The sequence below is a fragment of the Drosophila innubila genome (genome assembly GCF_004354385.1).
Source record: "Drosophila innubila isolate TH190305 chromosome 3L unlocalized genomic scaffold, UK_Dinn_1.0 0_D_3L, whole genome shotgun sequence".
In the NCBI taxonomy this organism is placed as follows: Eukaryota; Metazoa; Arthropoda; class Insecta; order Diptera; family Drosophilidae; genus Drosophila; species Drosophila innubila.
The window spans coordinates 13,025,165-13,048,963 of NW_022995376.1; the positions used below are offsets into that span (position 1 = coordinate 13,025,165).

General features: G+C 37.3%; 3 protein-coding genes across 3 annotated transcripts; 2 read left to right on the forward strand and 1 right to left on the reverse strand.

Moving 5' to 3' along the window:
* The first annotated feature begins 241 nt into the window (after window positions 1-241).
* LOC117788316 (DEAD-box helicase Dbp80) lies at window positions 242-2,390 on the forward strand. Its single transcript, XM_034627051.1, has 2 exons — window positions 242-888; window positions 1,459-2,390. The coding sequence occupies exons 1-2, from the start codon at window positions 324-326 to the stop codon at window positions 2,289-2,291; spliced, it is 1,398 nt and encodes a 465-aa protein (XP_034482942.1). The 5' UTR covers window positions 242-323; the 3' UTR covers window positions 2,292-2,390.
* Window positions 2,391-7,658: 5,268 nt separating this feature from the next.
* Window positions 7,659-8,316, reverse strand: LOC117788231 (dnaJ protein homolog 1). The gene has a single exon (XM_034626929.1). It carries the CDS (start codon window positions 8,113-8,115, stop codon window positions 7,732-7,734), a length of 384 nt encoding a protein of 127 aa, XP_034482820.1. The 5' UTR covers window positions 8,116-8,316; the 3' UTR covers window positions 7,659-7,731.
* A 450-nt stretch (window positions 8,317-8,766) lies between these two features.
* Window positions 8,767-10,178, forward strand: LOC117786882 (60S acidic ribosomal protein P0). Its single transcript, XM_034625301.1, has 3 exons — window positions 8,767-8,826; window positions 8,956-9,046; window positions 9,113-10,178. Exons 2-3 carry the CDS (start codon window positions 8,993-8,995, stop codon window positions 10,013-10,015), a joined length of 957 nt encoding a protein of 318 aa, XP_034481192.1. The 5' UTR covers window positions 8,767-8,826; window positions 8,956-8,992; the 3' UTR covers window positions 10,016-10,178.
* The last annotated feature ends 13,621 nt before the right edge of the window (window positions 10,179-23,799 follow it).

Consider the following 23,799-nt stretch of genomic DNA (forward strand, 5'->3'; position numbering starts at 1 on the left):
ATCACACAAAGTGTAAGCATGTTTAAATAAACATTCACGCCAAATTGAAGCAAATCAAATTAAATAAATGATAATACTAAATTAGTTTCTTGATTTTGAATATGAAAATATTATTCTCGATGAAGCTTTTAAATACAAATTTTGCTTAACTCACCAGCATACTAGTATTTTTCATAAGAGCCTCGTGCAATGTGCAACACAACTATCGATATATGTATATTTCTTGTGAAGCTTTATCGATTAAGAAAAAACAGCTGCATTCGGCATTACTATACACATTCGTATAATAAAAGTTTCATTTCTTAAAAGGAAATAATTGCAAAATGACGGATTGGGTTAAAATAGCCGAGGATCAGGAGGTGCCCAAAATAAAGGTGAATCCTAATTCGGATGTACCGGCTGTGGCCACAACAGCCAGCAAGGATAACGAACCGGATGTCGTGGACCCAGCGGAAACGAGTCTTCTGATAAAGATATTGGGAAAAGGATTGGTTAACACAAAACTATCATTGGATGTTCAGCAAAAGAACCCAAATTCGCCATTGCATTCAGTGAAAACGTTCGAGGCGTTGCATCTGAAGCCGGAACTTCTCAAGGGAATTTACGCGATGGGTTTCAATACGCCATCTAAAATTCAAGAGACCGCGTTGCCAACTCTCCTTGCAGATCCGCCGCAAAATATGATTGCACAAAGTCAATCGGGAACTGGCAAAACAGCTGCGTTTGTCTTAGCCATGCTGAGTCGCGTAAATACTGCACTGGACCATCCCCAAGTTCTCTGTTTGTCGCCGACTTATGAGCTCGCAATTCAAACCGGCGAAGTTGCTGCTCGCATGGGACAATTTTGTCCTGATATCAAGCTCAGATTTGCCGTTCGGGGTGAAGAAGGTAAGTTGGAAAGCTAGTAGCCAAGGGACAATCTTACTATCAAATGTGCCGAGTCGAATGTCTGCTTATATATTTATGTATGTATCTAACTGCAGTCACGTTGTATACAAAAGTATTGGCAATTTCACGATAACTCCCTTTATGTTGTCAATGTATAAAGTTTCTTTTTCTCTTATATATGTAGCTATAAGTTCAATAAATTCAATTTACTGGAGAAATAGTACCAAATTACATTTTACTACATTTTTAAAATCAAAAAAGACGCTTTTGAAATGTATATCTACTTAAAAAAGGCAAAAATAGTTTCATAATAGACAGGTCTGATATGGACAAAACGATTTAACGAAGGGAAGCTTATAAACTACTCCCCGAAAAATTTTTAGCTTCTAATAGATTGCGATTTCATTCAAATAACTGAAAATATCAAATTACAATAAAATTTTAACTTGCAAAGTTTGGCGATATAAGACTGCTTATTATTGTAGATCAGAATACATACATAATTCAGTAACATTATTGCACTCATTGGTTATTATGTTTGTTTTTATAAAATATTTATTAAACTTGCAGTTGATCGAAACTCAAAGATTACCGAGCACATTTTGATTGGAACACCTGGAAAGATGCTGGACTGGGGTCTTAAGATGCGTCTGTTCGATATGAAAAAGGTTCGAGTTTTCGTATTAGACGAGGCAGACGTTATGATTGCAACGCAAGGACATCATGATCAATGCATTCGTATTCATAAAATGCTTAATTCACAATGCCAGATGTTATTCTTCTCGGCAACATACGACAAAGAGGTTATGGACTTTGCACGATTGATTGTATCGGAGCCAACAATAATTAGATTGATGCGCGAAGAAGAATCTCTTGATAATATTAAGCAATATTATGTTAATTGCAAAAACGAAGATGGCAAATACAATGCAATCCAGAATATTTACGGTTGCATTAGCATCGGCCAGGCAATTATATTTTGTCATACGCGCAAAACTGCTGCTTGGTTGGCAGCCAAAATGACAGCCGATGGTCATTCCGTAGCTGTACTATCTGGAGACTTGACCGTTGAGCAAAGACTTGCTGTATTGGATCGATTTAGGTCCGGCCAGGAGAAGGTTCTCATTACAACCAATGTATTGTCTCGCGGCATTGATATCGAACAGGTTACAATTGTTGTTAATTTCGATCTGCCTGTCGATCTCCGTGGCAACGCTGATTGTGAGACATATTTACATCGTATTGGACGTACTGGCCGTTTTGGAAAATCTGGCATTGCTATAAATCTAATCGATGGTGAGAAAAGTATGACTGTCTGTCGTGCTATAGAGAAGCACTTTCAAAAGGATATCATTTATTTGAATACCGACAATGCGGATGATATTGAAAAGATTGGCAACTGAACTATTATAATCATTCCCTTGTCTAGCATTAATAAGCAACAAAACATTTGTGAAATTTCTCTTGAAATAAAAAGTCTTTCAGAATTATGCATTCATACATAAAAACTGTTTTATTATTCACACCAAATAAATTATTTGTGTGTACATAATGTTGGCATCTTTTTCACAAATTACAAAATATTAGGATTCATAGTATTTATCAGCTAGTCCTTATCAAAATTAAAATAGTTTTCGAATCATTTTTAAAAATATTAATTAAAAGTAAGAATATCTATCGCAAAACATAACACATTTGCTATAGATTGTATCCCAAACTTTAAACCCTTTAATAACGGCCGTACAGAAGCATTTATAACTCGCGCAAGTGTAAACAGCAGTGGTGGTAAAATATGAAGGGTGATACGTACCACGCTATACAGTATGAAAACAGTTAATTTTAATACTTTATAAGCTAAGCTAATTGCTCGCCCCAGGAAAAGCAGCAGTGGTGGTAAAATATGAAGGGTGTAGCATGCCACACTATACAGTATGAAAACTGTTGTTTTTAAAATTGTAAAAATTAAGTACCAGAGTCCCACGCATGTTAGAAATACACCTTTCAGAAGTGTCCGAATGGGAACCGACCAAATGTATATTATAAAAATTGCAAATCCGAAAAACAAATACACAGCTATTTTCTGGTAGCTGCGATCCTTTTGGTAATAGATATAGTCCTGCTTTGGATGTTGAAAACTGCTATGGTTGCAATATTCCTGATCCTTTTGTTGATGGCTGTAGTCCTGATTTTGATGTTGATAACTGTTATGGTCGTAATATTTCTGATCCTTTTGTTGATGGCTGTAGTCCTGATTTTGATGTTGATAACTGTTATGGTCGTAATTTTTCTGATTTTTTTGGTGATGGTCGTAGTTCTGATATTGATGTTGGTTGTAATATTTCTGATCTTTTTGTTGATGGCTATAGTCCTGATTTTGATGTTGATAACTGTTATTGTCGTTATTTTTCTGATCCCGGTTGCTGCCATACTTTTCGTGATGCCTGTAGTCCTGGTTTGAATGCTTATAGCTGTTGTGGTTGTAATTGTTTTCTTGATTGAATGGTTTCTTTTTTTTTTCTTTTGGTCCGCTTTTAGTGCCTGGGCTCTGCTTATTGGTATTATTATAATTATTTTTGTAACTTTTGTTGTTATTATGATTTGACGACTGCCTAAATGGTTTCCTCTGTTGACTTTGGTTGGCTTTATAACTCTTATCATTCTGAAGGCGCAGTGTTGGGTCGGATAGCACTCCATACGATTGGTTTAACAGCTTACAAAATTCCATATCCTCCTTACTTTGGCTTGGGTTTTTATCTGGATGATATTTTAACACAAGCTTACGATATGCTTTTTTGATATCTAGGATTTCTGCATTTTGGTGAATGCCCAAAACATTATAGTGATCAACAAAACTGTTGCTCATTTTTATTTATTTATAGCGTTATTTCTTTTATGCGTAGAGATTTTAATATGAGAAGGTTATATACTATTTAAAGAACTATTTAGTGGATCGGTACAGACTTTAAAAATACTATAGTTCTTAAATTCAGTCAGCTCAGTGGCGAACGTGCCAGAAGATTTGATAAGATACGACATTTTTTATGTTATTCCCCACAATAAAAATGTACAAGCACGGTTGCATCTGCGATAACAGGTCCAAAATATAATCGATTAAGAACATAATACAAATATAAAAGTGCTTATGTATTTAAAACTTATAAATTTGATTCTGCTTTTATTAAATATATGGAAAAGATACAAAATTGAACTTAAAATAACTAAAAATTACACAGATCGCCTTTTTATGACATTGCTATCTTTAATATTTTATCGGCACAGTAGCCTATAAATGAAATAGTGCACAAGATTAACGAGGCCTTTATTAAAGGTGGCACAATTACACAAATTATTTTTACCGGTAGCATTAGACACTTAAGGAAAATCCTGACAATAAATTTGCCAATATAAAACAATATCTGGATACCATAACCGCATAGGACATAGGCACCGTAAACCAAGCACCGCTCACTGACCCCCTTAAACAGCGTCCAAGTGGAGGAGCTGTCATTGTATATTATATATCTTACACATTCGCAGCCCAGGCATATTCCACCAAAATATGTAAAATATTTCATAAAATTATTTTCCTTATCAGAATTGTAATCATCAGGTTTTCGAACATTTGGGATCAAGAAGCGATCACTATAATAGCTGTTTTTATAGCGGCGACGGTAATAGTTCCTGATCCTCTCCTGATAACTTGAAGAATTGTTTTTGATAGGTCCGCGATCATTTTTGGATTTGGCCTTTTCCTTCTGACCGTTGCTGCTTCCCTGTGATTGATTGTAGGAGCTTTTTTGTTGATTTTTATTCTCCTGATCGGTTCTCCCTTGCTCCTTGTATTTTGATTCAGTGCTACCTTTTTGCTGACGACTTGATTGGCTGTCAAGTCTTCTACGTAGGTAATCTCGATCGTACTGGGTACGCTGCGGGGAATCCGATAACACTTCGTACGCTTTAATTATCGCCTTACAATATTCCAGCTGCTGTTTACTTTGCCTTGGGCTTCTGTCCGGATGGTAGATTCTCATCAGCTCCCGATAAGATTTTTTAATTTCAGCATTGGAAGCTTTTTGATTAACACCGAGAACAGCATAATAATCGACAAAGGGCTTATTCATAGTGAATAATATGATAAGATTCAAACTGGCAATTAAAAACTTAACACAACCACTCGGTTGTGAGTGTGATTTCCCAAATTATGTTGTGTTGAACTTTATATGTATGGAATTATGTACCTATTGATATGACAAATATATATCGATAAGAAACATAGCTGAGTAAACAATCGGTTGGACCACGGTGGAATTAATACAAGGTAACGTATTTCGATAAGTGCCGCATCAATTTTTAAAACGATACATTCATAGATAGTTATAAGTTTTAACATTAATTTAACCAGGGGGAACTTATTAACAGGATGGCGTATCCTATTTTTTTTAAATTATATTTTTACCACATTGAAAGAAATTTAGTAAGTCTTACAGTTTGAACTTCTTCACTTCACGAGAACTGACAAAAATAAAATGCCATGTGTAACAATTTAACCATGTGCTGCACGACCAGTTATTAATAATGTTGCAAACAAGTAGCAACATGAATCAAAAAAAAAAAGAAGTTGAGTATATATTTTAATATATTTATTAATAAACTTTGTATGACGAATATAACAATTTCTTAAATATTTAGCCTTGGCCTGTTGCCCATTTCCAGATTTTCGCCAGAGCACCTACTGATGTGGAGACGGCAGACGAAGTAGAATCTCCGCTTTGTGTTGAAATCTTGCCTGTTGTCCATTGCCAGGCTTTCGAAATTGCACCCAGTGACGATTTGGAAATAGTGCTAATAGTCGATGATGATGTTGAATCTGCAGCTGAGGATCCAGTAGCCCACTTCCAAGCTTTTGACAATCCACTAACAGAGGAGGCGACCACAGAACCTACTGATGATGAATCCGACGACTCTGCGGCTTGTGATGACCATTTACCTACGGTCCACTGCCAAGCTGATCCCGCTGACCATTTCAGGGCTTTTGAACAGGCCCCCAGAGTGGAGCTTGAAACTGAGCTGACGGTTGAAGAAATCGATGTGGAAGATTGTCCATCTCCGTTCTGTGAAGATATCTTTCCCAAGGTCCAGTTCCAAGCTGCTCCTGCTGATCCCGCTGTCCATTTTAGGGCTTTTGAACAGGCTCCAAGGGTGGAGCTTGAAACTGAGCTGATGGTTGAAGAAATCGATGTGGAAGGTTGTCCATCTGCGTTTGATGAAGATATCATTCCCAAGGTCCAGTTCCAAGCTGCTCCTGCTGATCCCGCTGTCCATTTCAGGGCTTTTGAACAGGCCCCCAGAGTGGAGCTTGAAACTGACCTGACGGTTGAAGAAATCGATGTGGAAGATTGTCCATCTGCGTTTGATGAAGATATTATTCCCAAGGTCCAGTTCCAAGCTGCTCCTGCTGATTCCGCTGTCCATTTCAGGGCTTTTGAACAGGCTCCAAGGGTGGAGCTTGAAACTGAGCTGACGGTCGAAGAAATCGATGTGAAAGATTGTCCATCTGCGTTTGATGAAGATATCATTCCCAAGGTCCAGTTCCAAGCTGCTCCTGCTGATCCCGCTGTCCATTTCAGGGCTTTTGAACAGGCCCCCAGAGTGGAGCTTGAAACTGAGCTTACGATTGAAGAAATCGATGTGGAAGATTGTCCACCTGCGTTTGATGAAGATATCTTTCCCAAGGTCCAGTTCCAAGCTGCTCCTGCTGATCCCGCTGTCCATTTCAAAGCTTTTGAGCAGGATCCCATCGTAGAGCTTGTAAGTGAACTGACGGTTGAAGAAATTGATGTAGAAGATTCTCCATTTCCGGCTTCTGATGAAAACTTGTCTACGGTCGAATGCAACGCTGCTCTTGTGGATCCTGATGTCCACTTCCAGGCGTTTGTCAGAAAGCTAAAATCTAACGTATTAATTGGGCTTCCAGTGGGATCAACAGACGGCGTCTCTACAGTCGATGGCATACCAACAGTCTTAACTAGTTGAAATGTTTTGTATGCCGCGAAACCCAGTAAAAGGGATCCTCCAACGAAATAGACGATTCTTAAGCGGTCTGATCGAATCCATCTGGTACAATTGGTGGTGATGAGTGTGGTGTCTGATGGCTCTGCTGGCAGTTGCTCCGGATTATCCTTTCCCATACCACATATGGATAAATACGCTCCAACAATTTGCGTGAATTGCTTTTCATTTTTAAGATAGCAATCTGCCAGAAGTTCACGGTAAGCGTCGGTGATTTCATCTTTAGAGGCATTTCTCTGAACGCCAAGAATATCGTACGGGTTGTGACTGACCATGGTCAGGGCAGGTATTCCTATTTAATGTGATGTACACAATTTGAAGCCGGTTGGCGAAGAACATTTTACCGACAGCTGTTATTGTATCGAAAGGTTGAATTTAGGAAACATATCGATACTCTTTTTTTTCTTGGTATTATGCTTTGGTAACGTAACGTTTTGTGACTAACTTATTCTTAAATTTTTACGCTACTTATCTTGGGTTTTGCAATATTAAAAATTATTTTTGCAACATTTAGCAATTTGGTGTGTGCGGTAGAAATATCGACTTAATGCGATATTGATAACAACCAAGTCACCAGTTTTGCATATCAGAAGTGTGGGTACGCCGATAAGTATCGATAAGAAAGCTGTGAAAATTGAAGACGTGCCACAACAACAAAACCTTTCTTTTAATATTGAACAAAAAATAAACAAACAAATAAATTCTTTTTTAAATTTAACAATTTATTAACTTACAACATTAAAAGCGTCAAAATTCGATAAAAATTGATTATAATTAATCTGAAGACGAATCATCTTCGAGTTCCGCATCCTTTTTCTTGGTAAAGAATTGGAACGTCTTGAATGCAGCAAATGCGAATAAAACGGTTCCACCAACGGCCACCATAAACGGCATCATATCGGACGAGGCTTGCGAGTAACTCGTCTGCTCGCTTCCGTACTTGAGACCCTCCTCACCGTAGTTGTCGTAAATCTCGCGTTTCTCCTTGTTCGATAGTATCTCGAAGGCAGCGACTATCTCCTGGAAATGCTCCGCTGCTTGGGGATGGTCGTTCTTGTCTGGATGGTACTTGAGGGCCATTCGCTTATAGGCTTTTTTGATTTCCTCATCATTTGCTGTCCTGCTTAGGCCAAGGATCTGATAATAGTTCTTGCCCATTGTTAAAAATTCACGGGGTATCAATTGAATCGATTGAAATGCTGGACTATTATTATATTGCAATGTGTGGATTTATATTCGATATACCAGTCAGGTAACTAGGTACTACTTATTTATTGCACAATTAATTCGATTCGAGTTTAAGCATAGCTTATGAATTTCTCCAAATCAGATGTTTTTATAATCAATTTATTAAATCTACAACTAGGGCTACGTAACTATCGATGGCGTTATCGATGAATTGAATAATCGCGACTTGCACGGTTATAGAATTTAATTTATAATTAAAGTTGAGTAATAAATTTTTGCATAAATAAAACGAGTTTAAATTGTATGTAAATGGAGTGGTCATGTTTGTTTATAACTAAAATATCGATAGTATCGAATAGCAACAGCTGCGCATCAACAGCGCTGCCACTATGTAATAGAGTAATATTTTACAGCACTGGCACAAGATTGCTTTTCAGTAGTAATCGATATATTAAGATTTTATTATAAATTTATTAATTTTTAATATTTAAATGTATTATTTGAAAATAAAAAATAAATTAGTCCCTTTAAAAATATTAACGACCTGCAAATTGTTTTTTTACTTTGCAAAAATAGTAATCGATAATTTGTGCGACTACTAGTGTATATCGATATCGACATCGATAAAAGCTGAACTCGGTCATTTGGTCCAAGTCACCACCGCGTATAGTTTGTGTTTTGGTAAGCATACGAATTATAAATCTTGAAAAATATATGCCATCATAGCAATTTTTGCATGAAAAACAAGAAATTTGCAGAAAACCAATTGCAATGTACACAGTATTAATGAAATTAATAAATGTTTTGCAGTTCTTAAATTCAATCGAGTCCCTAAATCAACAACAAAATGGTTAGGGAGAACAAAGCAGCATGGAAGGCTCAGTACTTCATCAAAGTAGTGGTAAGTAGTCTGTTATTTGTTATACGTATCTGTTATATGTAACTAATTGAATGCGGTGTATTTCAGGAACTGTTCGACGAGTTCCCAAAGTGCTTCATTGTGGGCGCTGACAATGTGGGCTCCAAGCAGATGCAAAACATCCGCACAAGTCTGCGTGGATTGGCCGTCGTCTTGATGGGCAAGAACACGATGATGCGCAAGGCCATTCGTGGTCATTTGGAGAACAACCCGCAGCTGGAGAAGCTGTTGCCCCACATCAAGGGCAATGTTGGCTTCGTGTTCACCAAGGGAGATTTGGCTGAGGTTCGCGATAAGCTGCTGGAATCGAAGGTGCGTGCTCCTGCACGTCCCGGAGCAATTGCTCCCTTGCCCGTCATCATCCCGGCCCAGAACACCGGTCTGGGTCCAGAGAAGACCAGTTTCTTCCAGGCTCTGTCCATCCCAACCAAGATTTCCAAGGGTACAATTGAAATCATCAACGATGTGCCCATCTTGAAGCCCGGCGATAAAGTCGGTGCCTCCGAGGCCACTTTGCTCAACATGTTGAACATTTCGCCCTTCTCGTACGGTCTGCTCGTCAGCCAGGTGTACGATTCGGGTTCGATCTTCTCGCCCGAGATTCTGGACATCAAGCCCGAGGATCTGCGCGCCAAGTTCCAACAGGGCGTGGCCAACTTGGCTGCCGTCTGTTTGTCCGTGGGTTACCCAACCATTGCCTCGGCTCCTCACAGCATTGCCAATGGCTTCAAGAACCTGCTGGCCATTGCTGCCACCACAGAGGTGGAGTTCAAGGAGGCGACCACCATCAAGGAGTACATCAAGGATCCCAGCAAGTTCGCTGCTGCTGCTGCCGCTTCGGCTCCAGCTGGCGGCGCTGGTGGAGCTGCCGAGAAGAAGGAGGAGGCCAAGAAGGTCGAGTCCGAGGAAGAGGAGGAGGACGATGACATGGGCTTTGGCCTGTTCGATTAAGCGCCACAATTTCCCAAAATCTGCGCACTTTAACATTTTCAATGTTTACATCGATTTCAGTTCGGCGGACAATGCAAATTATTGTCGTGGTTTGACAAACCCAATGGCAAGTTGCATTTACGCTCAACATTCAATAACAACAATAAACATTATGTAAACTTGATATGTGCATTTGTATATTTAATTTACTATTTAGTACAGTTTCAGAAATGTTTAGCATGTGTTCAAATTAGATCTTGGCAGACAATTCAAAGTATGCATGTGTAGTTGTGTGTCTCACCTGTATCCGTCGTTGCTGGCAACATTTGCTTAGCAACATTGTTGCGATGTAATCATGTACCATCAAAATCGAATTTTTGTCGAAAATAATTAAATTTTCTAAATGAACAAAAATTGAATACAGAATGAATTAAGAGGCCAAATAATGATTAAAATGACATTTCGCTTAAAAATCGGTTCAGTTTTGATGAAGTTATCACAGTTTGAAGTTGGTCAGACGTCGGATTTAACCACTTTACAAGTCAAAATTTTTATACAATTTGTCATGATTTTTTACACAAAAATGAAAGGTCCCAGAATCAAGTTTAATGTGTTGTTTTATACTAATTACGATATAAGGAGTTGATTAAAAGTGAAAACTTGAGATTTAAAATTTTAAATTTTCAAAATTTCAAAGGGGGGACCCTTACCATTCAAATCGAATTTTGGTCGAAAATAATTAAATTTTCTAAATGAACAAAAATTGAATATAGAATGAATTTAGAGGCCAAATCATGATCAAAATGACATTCCGTTTGAAAATCTATTCAGTTTTGATCAAGTTATGACAGTTGGAAGTTGGTCAGCTCTTTGACCTAGCAACTTTACCATAACCGTACCGGTACAAACGTCTCGATATTCGGTTCTTGACAGAGAATTTTCATTCGATTACGGTTTCAGTTCCGGTACTAAAAATGAAACGGTTAGTTTCCGGTACCGGTTCCGCTATTATTGCCTGAATTGTTCCTCAAAGTTTAACAGTCAATAGCTTATTGTTGTAACTGTTGCTGATCCTTAATTGTAGCTGATCATCGTTAAAACTTTGTAATTACAATATTTTCAAAAATTTGATCGCCTTTGCTTTGCAAGTTGGTATAAAATAAAAAGCTTTAAATGCAATTTTCTCGAATTGTCTTTTTTAATTTAGACAGTCCTGCAGAAAATAAGCTATATGCGCTTGCGGAAAAGAGAAATAATATATTTAATGAGTGAATGCTTATGATATAGAAAGCATAATAAATAGCATTACTAATCGATAAATTATTTTAGGATTTCCCCGAACTGTACGCAGAGTATTTTGTAGTCGGAAACAGTCGAATAAAGTGTACTTGTTACTTGTTTCAAGTTAAATATCTTGTTGCATGTTGCAAGTCTTTAAGTTTTTTATACGCTGCCAGCCATTTTATTGCCCTCTTGAAATGGCCAAAAGGCTGCTTGCTGCGTGTGCAATTCACGTAACGCCGCGACGTCTGCTGCATTGTCTGCCACCCCATATATTTACAAAGTAATTACTTGTGATAAAATGAATTTCACAAGATGAGAAAAGTTTAAAGTTTTCGCTGGTTCTGTTGCTGCTGCCACTGTTGCTGCTGCTGCTGCTGCGTCGCTCTTTGCGATTCCTTTGCAACAAGAACGTCGACGACGACGTCGACGACGCTCATAAAAATTCAATTTGTCTTGACAAAATACGCAAGAAATTAAGAATGTGCCAAGTGGCAGCAAAAGAAACTTTATTTCCCTTTTATTTATTTTTTTTCTGTTTGCTTGCACTTTTCTCTCATTCGTCTGGGGCGAAAATGAGTTACGCGGCTGGCGCGTTTAAATGAAAATGCCACGCCCCCTCATCTAGCAAAAGGCTCTGGGCCAAGTTAAACACTGCATAAATAGCCGAGACCCAGGGCCCAGATTGTCCATACATATATACATGCAAACATCTATAGAAATCCATCTACTATCTAACATACAGAGGAGAGCGTGAGTTAGTATCGGTTAATTTTTATTGAATATATTTAAAAAGTTCTAATCAAAATATAAGATTAGGATTCCAATAAATTTTAAATTAATGCATCTTAATCATTAATTTTTTTTTAAATATAACAAAAATTTAGATATATCGCTAATATACTTTAAAACTGTCAAATCGCATTAGATATAAAAAGGTTAAAAAAAATTTCCTTTGACTCCAATATGATAAGTATACAAGATATGAATTTGAAACAATATAGAACAGGACCTAGGAATATTTCTGCATCATAAACTCAAAATTCGTGTTTTTAAGCTTTTTTTTTAAATCAAAGACTAGTCTCTATTTAGTATTGAATATTGTGAACGATATATATTTATGACACGATCATCTCTAGCACAATATACCAATTGGTTTGCCATAAATTAATAAAGGCATTGCATAATTTCGAGCGCCGTTGGCGGCAAATACACAAAAATTAACATAAATTGCGGATGGGTGGGTTGGCTGCTCTGGGTGGTTGGATGGCTAGATGGTTGGACCTCCTTTCTCAGTGACCCATCTAATAACAGCACTGTCACTGACATTCGAAATCAAAATGCGATTGGCAAAATGATTTGCTTCAATTTTTGTGATGCGCATAACAAATGAAGTTTGGACATTTGGACAATTGATTGGGACGCCACGAACGGACAAACAAACAGCATCCAGATTTCCGAGTCAGAGACCCATATATAGACAATGTTCGATAGCACACACACACACACACACACACACACACACACACACACACACTCACACACAAATAGTCGCACATAGTCACACACAATGTTTGTCATTCACAACAAATTGCGGAACAGTCGTCAGATTTGAGTTTTGGACTCCCAGTCTCCACAAAACACAACTCCACTTCACTCCACTCTACTCAACTCAACTCATATCGACTCATATCGACTGATATCGACTCTGTTCGGTTCGATTCGGTCTAGTTTCGTTTTGGCTATCAATACGCATAGATGGATTTGTATGCATATTTTTGCTTTGGCATTTCGTTTGTGTGCTAAACATGTGAATGCCATCGATATAACGATGATGCTGCTGTTATGCATGTTTGTCTCCCTTCGATCTCCCCTCACTAACAAATTATTTGCGCTCAGCTGAGATTTGTTTGGTCTAAAGACTGGGACAACTCCGCCTCTTACCCCCAGGGACAATTCCAATAAAAATTTTCAGTTTCTAATGACTTTACTTGTTTAAAAAGGCAAACGACTTATGAAAAAATATATTTCTTGAATAAAATCTTCGTAAAATTCTGGCAACGAATATCAATGTAAGAGAACGACCGCTCAGACATAAAATCTTGATATTAATACGCGTTTTTAAAAAAAATTTAAGCTAAATTAAAACAAAAGATTGTTAAATTATTACATTTGGCAAAAAATCATCTGAAAAGTTGTTTAATTTTAAAAGTCTTGATTAAACTTATTTAAAGTCACTTATCTTAATTTTAAATTACTAGGTTTTCTTCATATGCTTATTAAAATTAATAGGTCGAGTCTTGTATCATTTTAATCACATAAATATATTACTTATATGTTTATTTCTATGGTATAAACAAGATCTTAGCTACAGAGCAATGTCGTATGGTCCACAAAATGTTACACATAACCCCAATGGCGGAATCCATTCTAATCCCGTTCTTATAATAGGCACGTGTAAATAAATTGACGGCAATTGCTTTTTGGATTTTTACGTGATGTGCGAGGGCGAAAACTGCCGTTACATGAAAGGGGTGTGTGTGTCGATGTGTGTGCTTGTGCTTGTGTGTGTAAGCTTGAGGATGTGCGGATGTGACTGGCTGAGGAGGGGTTTGTGATTTATGTGGACTCTCTCCTGTTGTCGCCCGCCTGTTGGCTGCTCAAAACATATGCATAGATAAATTATACGCGGTAAGCGCCCACAAGCGTCCAAATGACAACAGCAACAACATCAACAGTCTAGATGGAATAGCAAATATTTTGATGTGACAAAACTAAATTGGGCGTGGCAAGGTGAGCACGAGCATCACATGCTCAGCAATGCAACATAAATTGCTTACCATATTTTTATATATACTTTTTTTTTGCTTGCCCCCTTCGACATTCAAATATATTGGATGTCAGTCAGTTAGAAAATAGATTTTCAGTTATCATCGAATGATGCTGCAGCTGCTAACAAAAATTTCAAACCCCTACTTCTACTTCCCTTTGGCATTCAGCATTCAGCTGGCCAACAACTTCAGTTCCATCAATTGTTACTCTCTCTTTCATTATATCGCTCCCTCTTTCTCTCTGACTGAAGTAGAGCTTTTGTTTTGCATTTCGCAAGTTTTATTTTCTAATGCACAGCTCTTGTCTGCCATTTCAGAATGACAGGGGCGGTCCGGAGGCGTGGTCGAATGCAATGAAATTCAGAATAAACAACTTTCAGATACTGTATTAGAGTTTAATGAAAGTTTTACTCCAGTTTCGTATGCAAATGCACATTTTTTTGAGAGCCAATACAAAGTTAATTAATAAATACCAAGAACAAATTTCAAACCTTTTTTTTTCATTTTAATTATTTTCTCAATTGATATGGGCAGTCGATGGTGAAATTGAAACTTAACTATTATCATAGACCAATTTGCCAGTTTTAGTAACAAATTATTCTAATTCTTTTTATAAGGTTTTTTTTATATTACTTTATATTGGAATTTTTCAGCTTACTATGTTATTAGTTGATAAAAATATTGGCTTAAAAAGTATTTCATATATTTATTGGAAATTTCTTTTCTACCTACAGTCATGGACAAAAGTCTTGGCATTTTTATGATCTCGCAAATTATTTCTGATTTTTTTTAATGTTGTAAATGATATTAGGATACTTGAGTATATATTTTTGTACATTTTTATAAATGTAAAATTGAATTCAATCTTAATCAATTCACATCTAAACGAATGAACAAGTTGCTTAATATTTATCTATATTTTAATCTGACTGTTTGTCCAGAATTCCCAGCAGGATTGACTAGAGTCTTTGCTAATTCCATTAAAATCGCATCGTTTTAATTAGAGATGAAAGTCTTGGCCATATTTCCTTGGCTCACAACGTGTCTGGTAAGGGGGAAAGAAGATGGAAAGTATGTGTGTGTAGGAGAGAGATAGAGACAGTGCCGTGGAGCAGCCGTAACAATAAACGACAACATTTACGGCGTACGATGATTGCAAGGCAAACGAGCAATTAAAAAGCCGTGCTCCAGCTGCCGAGCAATGGAGAACCATGGATGGTTGTAGGTAAGGTTGTAGCGACCCCAGAAGCGACCTCAGGCCAAGGTTGTGACAAGGTAAGCCTTAACCCACACGTACGAGACATAACCTTTGCAGCTCGCATTTGCCAGCTGTATCCTTGAGGCATTTTTACAGCTTTCTTTCGCAGCGAGAGAGAGAATTTACGTTGGGTATTTGAAATATGCACGTAATATTGCAAAATTTTAAGCATATATCTTTGCATAATTAACTGAGAAAATACTTAGCGCGCACACACACACACACACACACACATGCACAGACATAGAGAAACAGGGACACAGACATAGCAGCACTGAGGCAAGGTCCTTGCCTCGCAGGCATTTTTACCGCAGCCACAGCAGCATTTCGCATGCAGCAGAAAAAGAAGAATGAATAGCGAACAAAACTTTGCAATGATACTTTTGGGCCCAACCCAAACCCAAGCCCGATCCCAACCCAAGCTGTACCAAGCCGAACCGAACCGAACCGAACCCTTACCATCGCCCACTCTCAGGTTGTGTGGAATTTTTAATCTGCTACAACGGCAACCAAACAACCACCGCAGCAGCATCAGCAGCAGCAGCAGCAGCAGCAGCAGCAGCAGCAGGAGCAGGAGCAGAAGCAAACCACCTCAACCCATTGTGGCACCTTTGCTTTGGGTTCCTCCTGGCCATGTATCTTTCTTTACTGCAGGGCTTTGCATCTTTACGCTTTGCTTAAATATTTTAATTTTTATTGGTTGAAGTTTGCCAACTGTCGCCTCTGTTGCCAGTTGCCAGTTCCCAGTTACCAGTTAGGCTGCCATTTGATAAAGCTCTTAAAAATGTATTTATTTTGGTGCTAAGGCTTGCGGCTACAATGCCACCCACCGACTACGGCAATCAGTAAAAGCTAGTGATAAGCGCATTTGTGGCACAGCAAAAGGAGCAAAGTTAACTGCTAAGATACAATGAGACAGAGACGGAAATCAAGTGAGATAGAGAGAGAGAGAGAGAGAGAGAGAGAGAGAGAGAGTGATATAGTTTTATATTTGAATAGATGCATTAATCATTGAGCTTACTTGGTGATCAGATTTGGAAATTAACTTCATTGAGAAGAGCAAAAACATAATGAAAAAAAACAACCTATTTCTCAATTAAAATGTCAGATCTATCAGGGTTATATTTTATAATAATTATATAATATGAATTAAGTGGGAATTCTGTAAATTTTATTTACTGGTACGGTATATTTATTATGTAACAGACAGATAAAGATATGGCCAGATCAACTAGAGAGATTATATTTTGTTATGAAAGTTCTTACATGTAAAATCTTTTAATTAATAAAAAAATAAATAAAAATTCGGGATAAATAGCTTTCATACACATAAACTATACTCTGTATCTACACTGAAAACTTTACTATGATCATATTATAAACACAGCAAGGGAGTAAATTAAAAAACTTGTTAAAATTTGAAAAAAAATCTATTGTAACTTTCTCAAAAGACTGAATAAAATTATAAATATTCATAAATACTTTATTACTGAACAACTTCTTGTTAAACTATCCGAAAGCTAAGAGAATGGCAATGAAATCTAACTAAAACCAAGTAATTTTGCAATGCTTAACTCGAACTAAGCTGCAATCCAAGCCACAGAAGCTGGCTAATATGGATTTCTTAATGTTGCCAAGGTAATCCACTGGCCAACCAAGAACAAAACACCATAACCCCACTTGACCACAGACGGTGGCGAGGAGGCAAATTGCCGGCCATAAAACCCCAACCCCACCCATGAACTGCGAACTGTAGGTCGGACTAAGCTCAGCTAACTCGCACTAATAGCCATAATCATAAGCCATAATGACTGCTACCTAGACCATAGCTCACATTGCACTGGCACTGGCAATGGCAAAAAGGATAGAGAGCCAGTACCACTGTGCGTATGCGTAATATGCAGAGCCAGAGTGGAAACTTTGTGAATGACACCGATACGGAGACTGAAAATAAATATGTGTGTGTGTGTGTGTGTGTTGGTGTTTGCAGTGTCATTTGCATAAAAGTAAAGTTCACCCACTCGACAGCAGCGGAAAATTTGAATGCAACCTGCAAACTTTTGCCAAATTTAAATTATAAATAAGCTGCCTGCCTCACTGCATCGACTTTGGCATGGCGGGTTGGACGGGATGGAAGGAAGACTAGGTCGTCTCTAAACAAAACCTCATATGCATCGAAACGTAACGGCAGAAAGGATTTTAAGTGAAGTTGAAGTTGACTACACGACCGCATACCACGATATACCCCCTTCTCTCTCACTCTCCCTGTCTCGCTCTCTGCCTCTGGAGACCACTTACATTGCAGCAGCAAAGTTTCGACTTTGGTTCCGGGTCTCCTCCGAGGGGACAAGGGATCGGGGATTCACGAAGACCACCAAAAAACTAACATCGAGAAAATAAGCACAAAGTGAAAACTGCACGCGCATATTCCAATTCCGCCTCACCAGACAAAGTGCAAAGCGTTGTGCGTGTGTCTTTTGGTGGTTGTTTAAACCACCAGACAGCACCACCAAGGCACCAGGGAGGGGGAGGGAAGACAGAGGCAAGGAGAACCAACCGAATGCAGTGTCAAAGGGCACGCGTGTGTCGGGCACCGCAGCGCAAGTTTAAATGTCATGTAAAATGTTTCCACTTACACAAATTAATGTGTAGAATTTAATTTTGTCGCAGCAATAAGACAACCTAACAAAAACACATGCTGGAGGTTGAGAGAATAAACTGGAAAACAGAAACTACACATTCTACTTTGGCCATAACTATTTTAACACTACACGCATAAACAAATAATAAATTTGGTGTGACTGAGACGGATGCGCTTTAGGGGTTAGTTTAGATGAACATAAGTCGGAGTTTTGTTTACAGCATCAAATTTATATAATGAAAATGATAAATAAAGCTCAACTGACAAAACGCTTTTAAAGCACACTCAAACATTTATTTTCATTTCAATTTTAAAACAATAGAATGTCAAAATTAATTGTGTAATGCTTTAGTGGATTTTAGCTTAATATTATATATTTTCTCATTCCGATGTGATTAAAAAATAGATTTTGAACGTACAATATTTTCAATTTTGGTGATTTCTATAACATAAATTTAATTTACAATTAAATACTTTTAAACTTCTTCAATTTTACATTTTATTTAAACTTTGCTTAAATGAAAATATAATTTAAATTTATAATTCTATAAATATATAGACTATTTTTTAAATGGTGTACATTTGGCACACAAAGATTTAATATTATATTCTGACGGTTTCAACAATATTGTTTAATCAATGCAGAAAATATTTATTATAAATTTGTATGATATGTTATTAGTTATTGTTGCTTTTGAATAATCACATTTATTTATTTAAGTTTTACAAGGCTTGAAATATAAATTTGTAAATGCATACTAAGCTTAACAGATGCTTAAGTAACCAAGTGATAAATGTATATAGGAAGCGTATCTAGGCAGCTTTAATATGAAGTAATAAAGAACAAGAAAACAAGCAAGACTCATCACATGCAGAACAAGTGCTGAAATTCATCACATTAGACAGGAGAACAGCTTCAGTTACCAGAACTTCAACCTAGAAGATACCATTCCACCCCGGGCTTGAAATGTGTTTGAATTTGCTACAAATTTTTGGCTAAATGAAGCGAACTCTTTCCTGTTATTTGTTATTTGGAAAAAAGGGTTTGATGGTGGGAGGTGCGAGTGTTGGGTGGAGTGAGAGCAACGGGACTAACTCTATGTGTGATACGCTTGAGAGACTTTTAGCTTCATTGCTTGATTTGTTTAAATGTCTTTGCTGTGTTTGGTTTATGGTTGTGTCATTGAGCATTGGTTTCAGTTCCTATTCCTATTGGATGGGTATGGGTGGAGGGAGGGGGAGGGGGTGTCAGGGGTTAAAGGGATTGCGGGTTTTGGGTGCAGGTTGTGGGGCTTAGTGCTTAACTTGTCTAAAAATCTTGTTTGTCTGCTTGTGCATGTGTTAAATGAAAAGTTTTTGGCATCACTGGCTGCTGCATTTGTTGATGGCCCCCATAGATACAAAAGTTATTTGCCCAAGCTAAACCAACTAAAAGCATGAAAATGTGTCTTCCCCTCTAGCCCCTTGCCACAATCAACCCCTAAGTCTATTTCTGTATTCGTATATATGTGTGTAAATGTCAGCATATGCATATAATAATAAAAACAAATATGGCCAAAACCCTCTGACAGCTTGACTCAGCACATTTGCTACTGCTCTTTGACACTGTGTTTTTAGATACATTTGGATATCTAAATATCTGGCACATGCATAATACATAATACCTATATATATATATAAATAGCTGAAATTAATTAATTGCCTACCAAGTAATAACATGATTAGCTTGATGATTATATAAGAGCCAGATGATCTGCTCCTTTGCCATCCCATCCACAAAATCCTTGGCCCGAATTCAAGCAATTAACCCTTGAAATGAATTTCATGTATAAGTTGCTTGCTGAGCTAAAAGTATCTGAAAGTTTGACGAACTGTTTGCGTTCACTCTATATATTTACTTAAAGGGGCATAGCACGTTTATCATCAAGTTCGAGACATATTCAGAAAATATCAAGATTTGTTTCTATACATAAAATCGTTTGAGTTTTGGAGTTATAATTCGAAATTGTTAATAAATATATTAAAAGCTTACTACTATATATATTTTCTATACCATATAGATATTTAAACATATATGTAATAGAGTGTACTTGAAGTTTTTAAGAAATCAAAAGTAGGGAAAAATTCTTCTTATTTTTGATTTGGTTTGTTTGTTTACTCATAGAAATCTGTGCGCGTTTCAGTTCATATTTTTCACAGGCAAATTACAAGCGCAGCGAAAACAAGAAGAGCTTAGCCTTGGCTAAAAAGGAGTTGCAAAACAGTTGCTAGAGCAGGGGAAACGAGATGAGAAGAGTAAGATTTGAGAGGTTGCAGTTTTTGGGTTGAGTTGTGAAATGCTTACGAAACTTGTAACAAATACAAAAGTCAATGGCGCTGCAAAAGAAGTTTTTGCCTGGCAGCGCACACGGTAAATCTTGCAAGCTAAAACTTTCGACTTAAATAAACTCAGCACACTCACACACTCAGATGCACACACACACACACACACACACATGCAGATAGACAGACACACGTTGAGATACAGATACTCAAATGCAAAGCTATAAGCTGCTTTTCTCATGCACATACAACATGACGAGTCCACTAAAAACTCCTACACCGACTCTGTCTCTGACTGTAGCCTAGTATGATCCTGATTGTCCTGCCCTCCTATTCGCATTTTCAGCAATTTGATTACGCAGCACAGTGGGTCTAGATGCCTTCATAAAGTCTCAATTGCCGAAAGAACATTTCGATCTATCAAAAAAAAATTGATAGTGTTTTGGCATTATAATTTTAGGCTTAAGACTTGAGATAAATCAGTTGGGAATAGAACTAAGTAATTGGGAAACTAAAATTTAAATCAAATTTAATTTTAAAACATATAAGCCCCAGATAAAAGACTAAAAAAATTAGATTTTTATGATCATAATTTTTTTTTATGAAAATTTTTAAAACCTGTTCTTTTTTCTTGATTGTTTTTACCATATGAGCTTGCATTTTTGACCATTATTCGACAATGTTGGAATGGATTAAAAAAACCTTACGCTTATACATCTAATTAAAATTTAATGAAGCAAGTTTGCTTCCTTTTTCCAAATTTTGTAAGTAATTTTAGCTAACTGAATTTGGAGCATACTGAAGCCACAGTGCAGCTTGGTTTGCCACGTTTGTTGCGCCTTTGCCAGCGACCTTGGCAACAACAAGAGCAGCAAATACAACACCAGCAAAAATACGAACAATGATGGCAAACAACTAGCCAAAATCAAACCAAAGCAAACCAAAACCGAACCGAACCAAGCCAAACTGAAATGAAAAAGCCAAAAGAGTTGCTGCATGCTCAGCATTTTCAGTTCGTCTTCGTTTCTTCCTCATGTCGAGTTGGAGTTCGAGCTCAAGTTACTTCCGTACTTGGAGGATATTTGTCTGCTGAATTAATTGGAATTAGTCGCGACATGCTTATCCCAAAGTCTAAAATAAACAATAAAATGGATACCTATTCAAATAGGGCGCGCAAACACAAACAAACAAAGCAACCAGGCGAGCGATAAAGATATATGGAGAGACAGTGAGACAGTGAGAGAGAGAGAGATTTTGGAGTTAGCCAAGTCAGCACGTCATGCAAAAGGACACGAGGCAGAGTCGACGTTTTGAGGGAAACAATGCAAAGTTTTAATGAATTTTGGTTTAAGTTTTCAGCGAGTGCTGCGCCCTTTGCGATTTCCTGTAAAATGTATTTTAAACGAGTAACGGAAATTGCATTATTTCAATTACAAATTCGTTAGTCGGCGCTGTCTTCAACTTGAGAGATAGAAAGAGAGAGAGAGAGTCGACAGAGATTCAAGCAGACAGCAAACGCCACAGGCAATTAGTTGTGTCAAAGCTTTCATTATTGTTTTGTCATATTTGCTTTGTGAGTAGTATGTGTGTCTGTGCATCTGTGTGTGTATACTGTGTGTGTCAGACACACTCAAAACTCTTAATTAATGTATAAATATGTACTTGTATACACACCATGCTATATATAGGAAAACAGAATAGATTTTATATTTAATTAGTGCAAACTGTGCAAAACTTGGCCTGACACGACGTCTCCAATTGTTGTGGCAACAAAGGCAAACAAATGAACTGGAAGTGGAAGTGGAACTTTTGCCTCAACCGACTCTAGTTGAGTCGACACCAACAACAACAGCAACAACAGCAACAGGAACAGCTGTGAGCACCGCGGGGCGACATGACATAAACGCCTTAAGGCAACCATCAAGGGAGCGAAACTGGACCGAGTCCCAACTATTATACTATATACAATACTTACATATACATATATAACAATTGCGATTCAGTTGCTCAAAAGTCCCACTGAGTGCTTTTCTGGAGTGCCAAAAGTTTGACAGCTGAATTCTGGAATGCCCCAAGGCAGCACTAAAAGTATTCTTCGATTGTCCAATGGATATTAGTTGAGAATTATGCCATAAGGTGGAAATGATTCTCACTGATTTTCAATGAGTTGCACACAGGGTAATTACATAATTTCAATACATTTTCAAATGTTGAAAGCACTTCATCACATATACTTATATTTGAATATTACCAGTAATTCACCAAATGTATAAATTAAACCAGTTCAGTTTTATTTTATTTTGTTTTATTTTTTCTTATAGTTATGAATATAAGAAGTTTTTAAATGCAATGTTAAAAGAGTATCAGATTAACTTAAATGAGGTCAAATCTTTTGTCAAACCTTTTGCCATTTTGTCTTAAAAAAAAACAACAAAAAATATCTAGTTGACGTCTGTTTTGCTAGTACGAGTATTTAAAAAAAAAAAAGGTTCTTACAAAAATACAGAATTAGAATTCCAAAATCATACAAAAATGGTACTTGTAAGCAATCTATCTTAATGATTATACGGCATTAGAGCTGTAATTTATTCAATTTACGTCACAAATGCTACTCAGTTATGAAAACTTTCTATTACACTACTTATAAATTAATCGAGCTCAGTTTCTGCTCAAGAAACTTTCCAGCACTGCAATCAAAAATCATCAGAAATCAGTCACCCCATATAAGCGAGCTTGTCATAATTATAGTTTGCGGGGAATTCAATAACACCCACTGTCCATTATGAGGGCATCAATAAAATAACATAAATTGTTTTGAAAACCTTATATGATTACGATTACTCGCACACATCATCTTCATGAATTTCCATAAATTGTGTGGCAATAATTAAACGATAACATTTCCTCATGTCAACCTTCATTAAATGTCGTCCTACACTGACTGTACCTAATTACCGCTACTTTAGTAAACTTTTCCCACACACAAATACATTCACATTTCCATTGACACATCAATTGGCATGTAGCCTATAAAAAATTGAATGTACTCGAAGAAATAATTTCCACTTAATACTAATTAGAGCGTTCGCTGATGATGGCCACACATTGGCACTGCAATCAGTGGGGGAAGGAACTAGAGATCTCGGTGGGGGGGAGGGAGGTGTAAGGCGGAAAGAGGGCAGAGGAAAGCGGTGGCTTAGAATCAAATTCGTGTAAGTAAGTCAGTGCAGTTAGTGGGTTTTATGGCATAGGCTTGCTTCATTAGACATCGTTTCAGGCCAGTCAGCAGCAGACTGGGAAAATTCATTATTCTCTCACCAATACACACACACACACACACACACACATTATGCACTACATCAATGTACATGCGTGTGTATGTGTGTAAATGGCACTTGACTTGTTCGACATAAACATGAAAATGATGATGTCACATTTGCACAATTGTGCGTACAGCAGAAACAACAGCAAC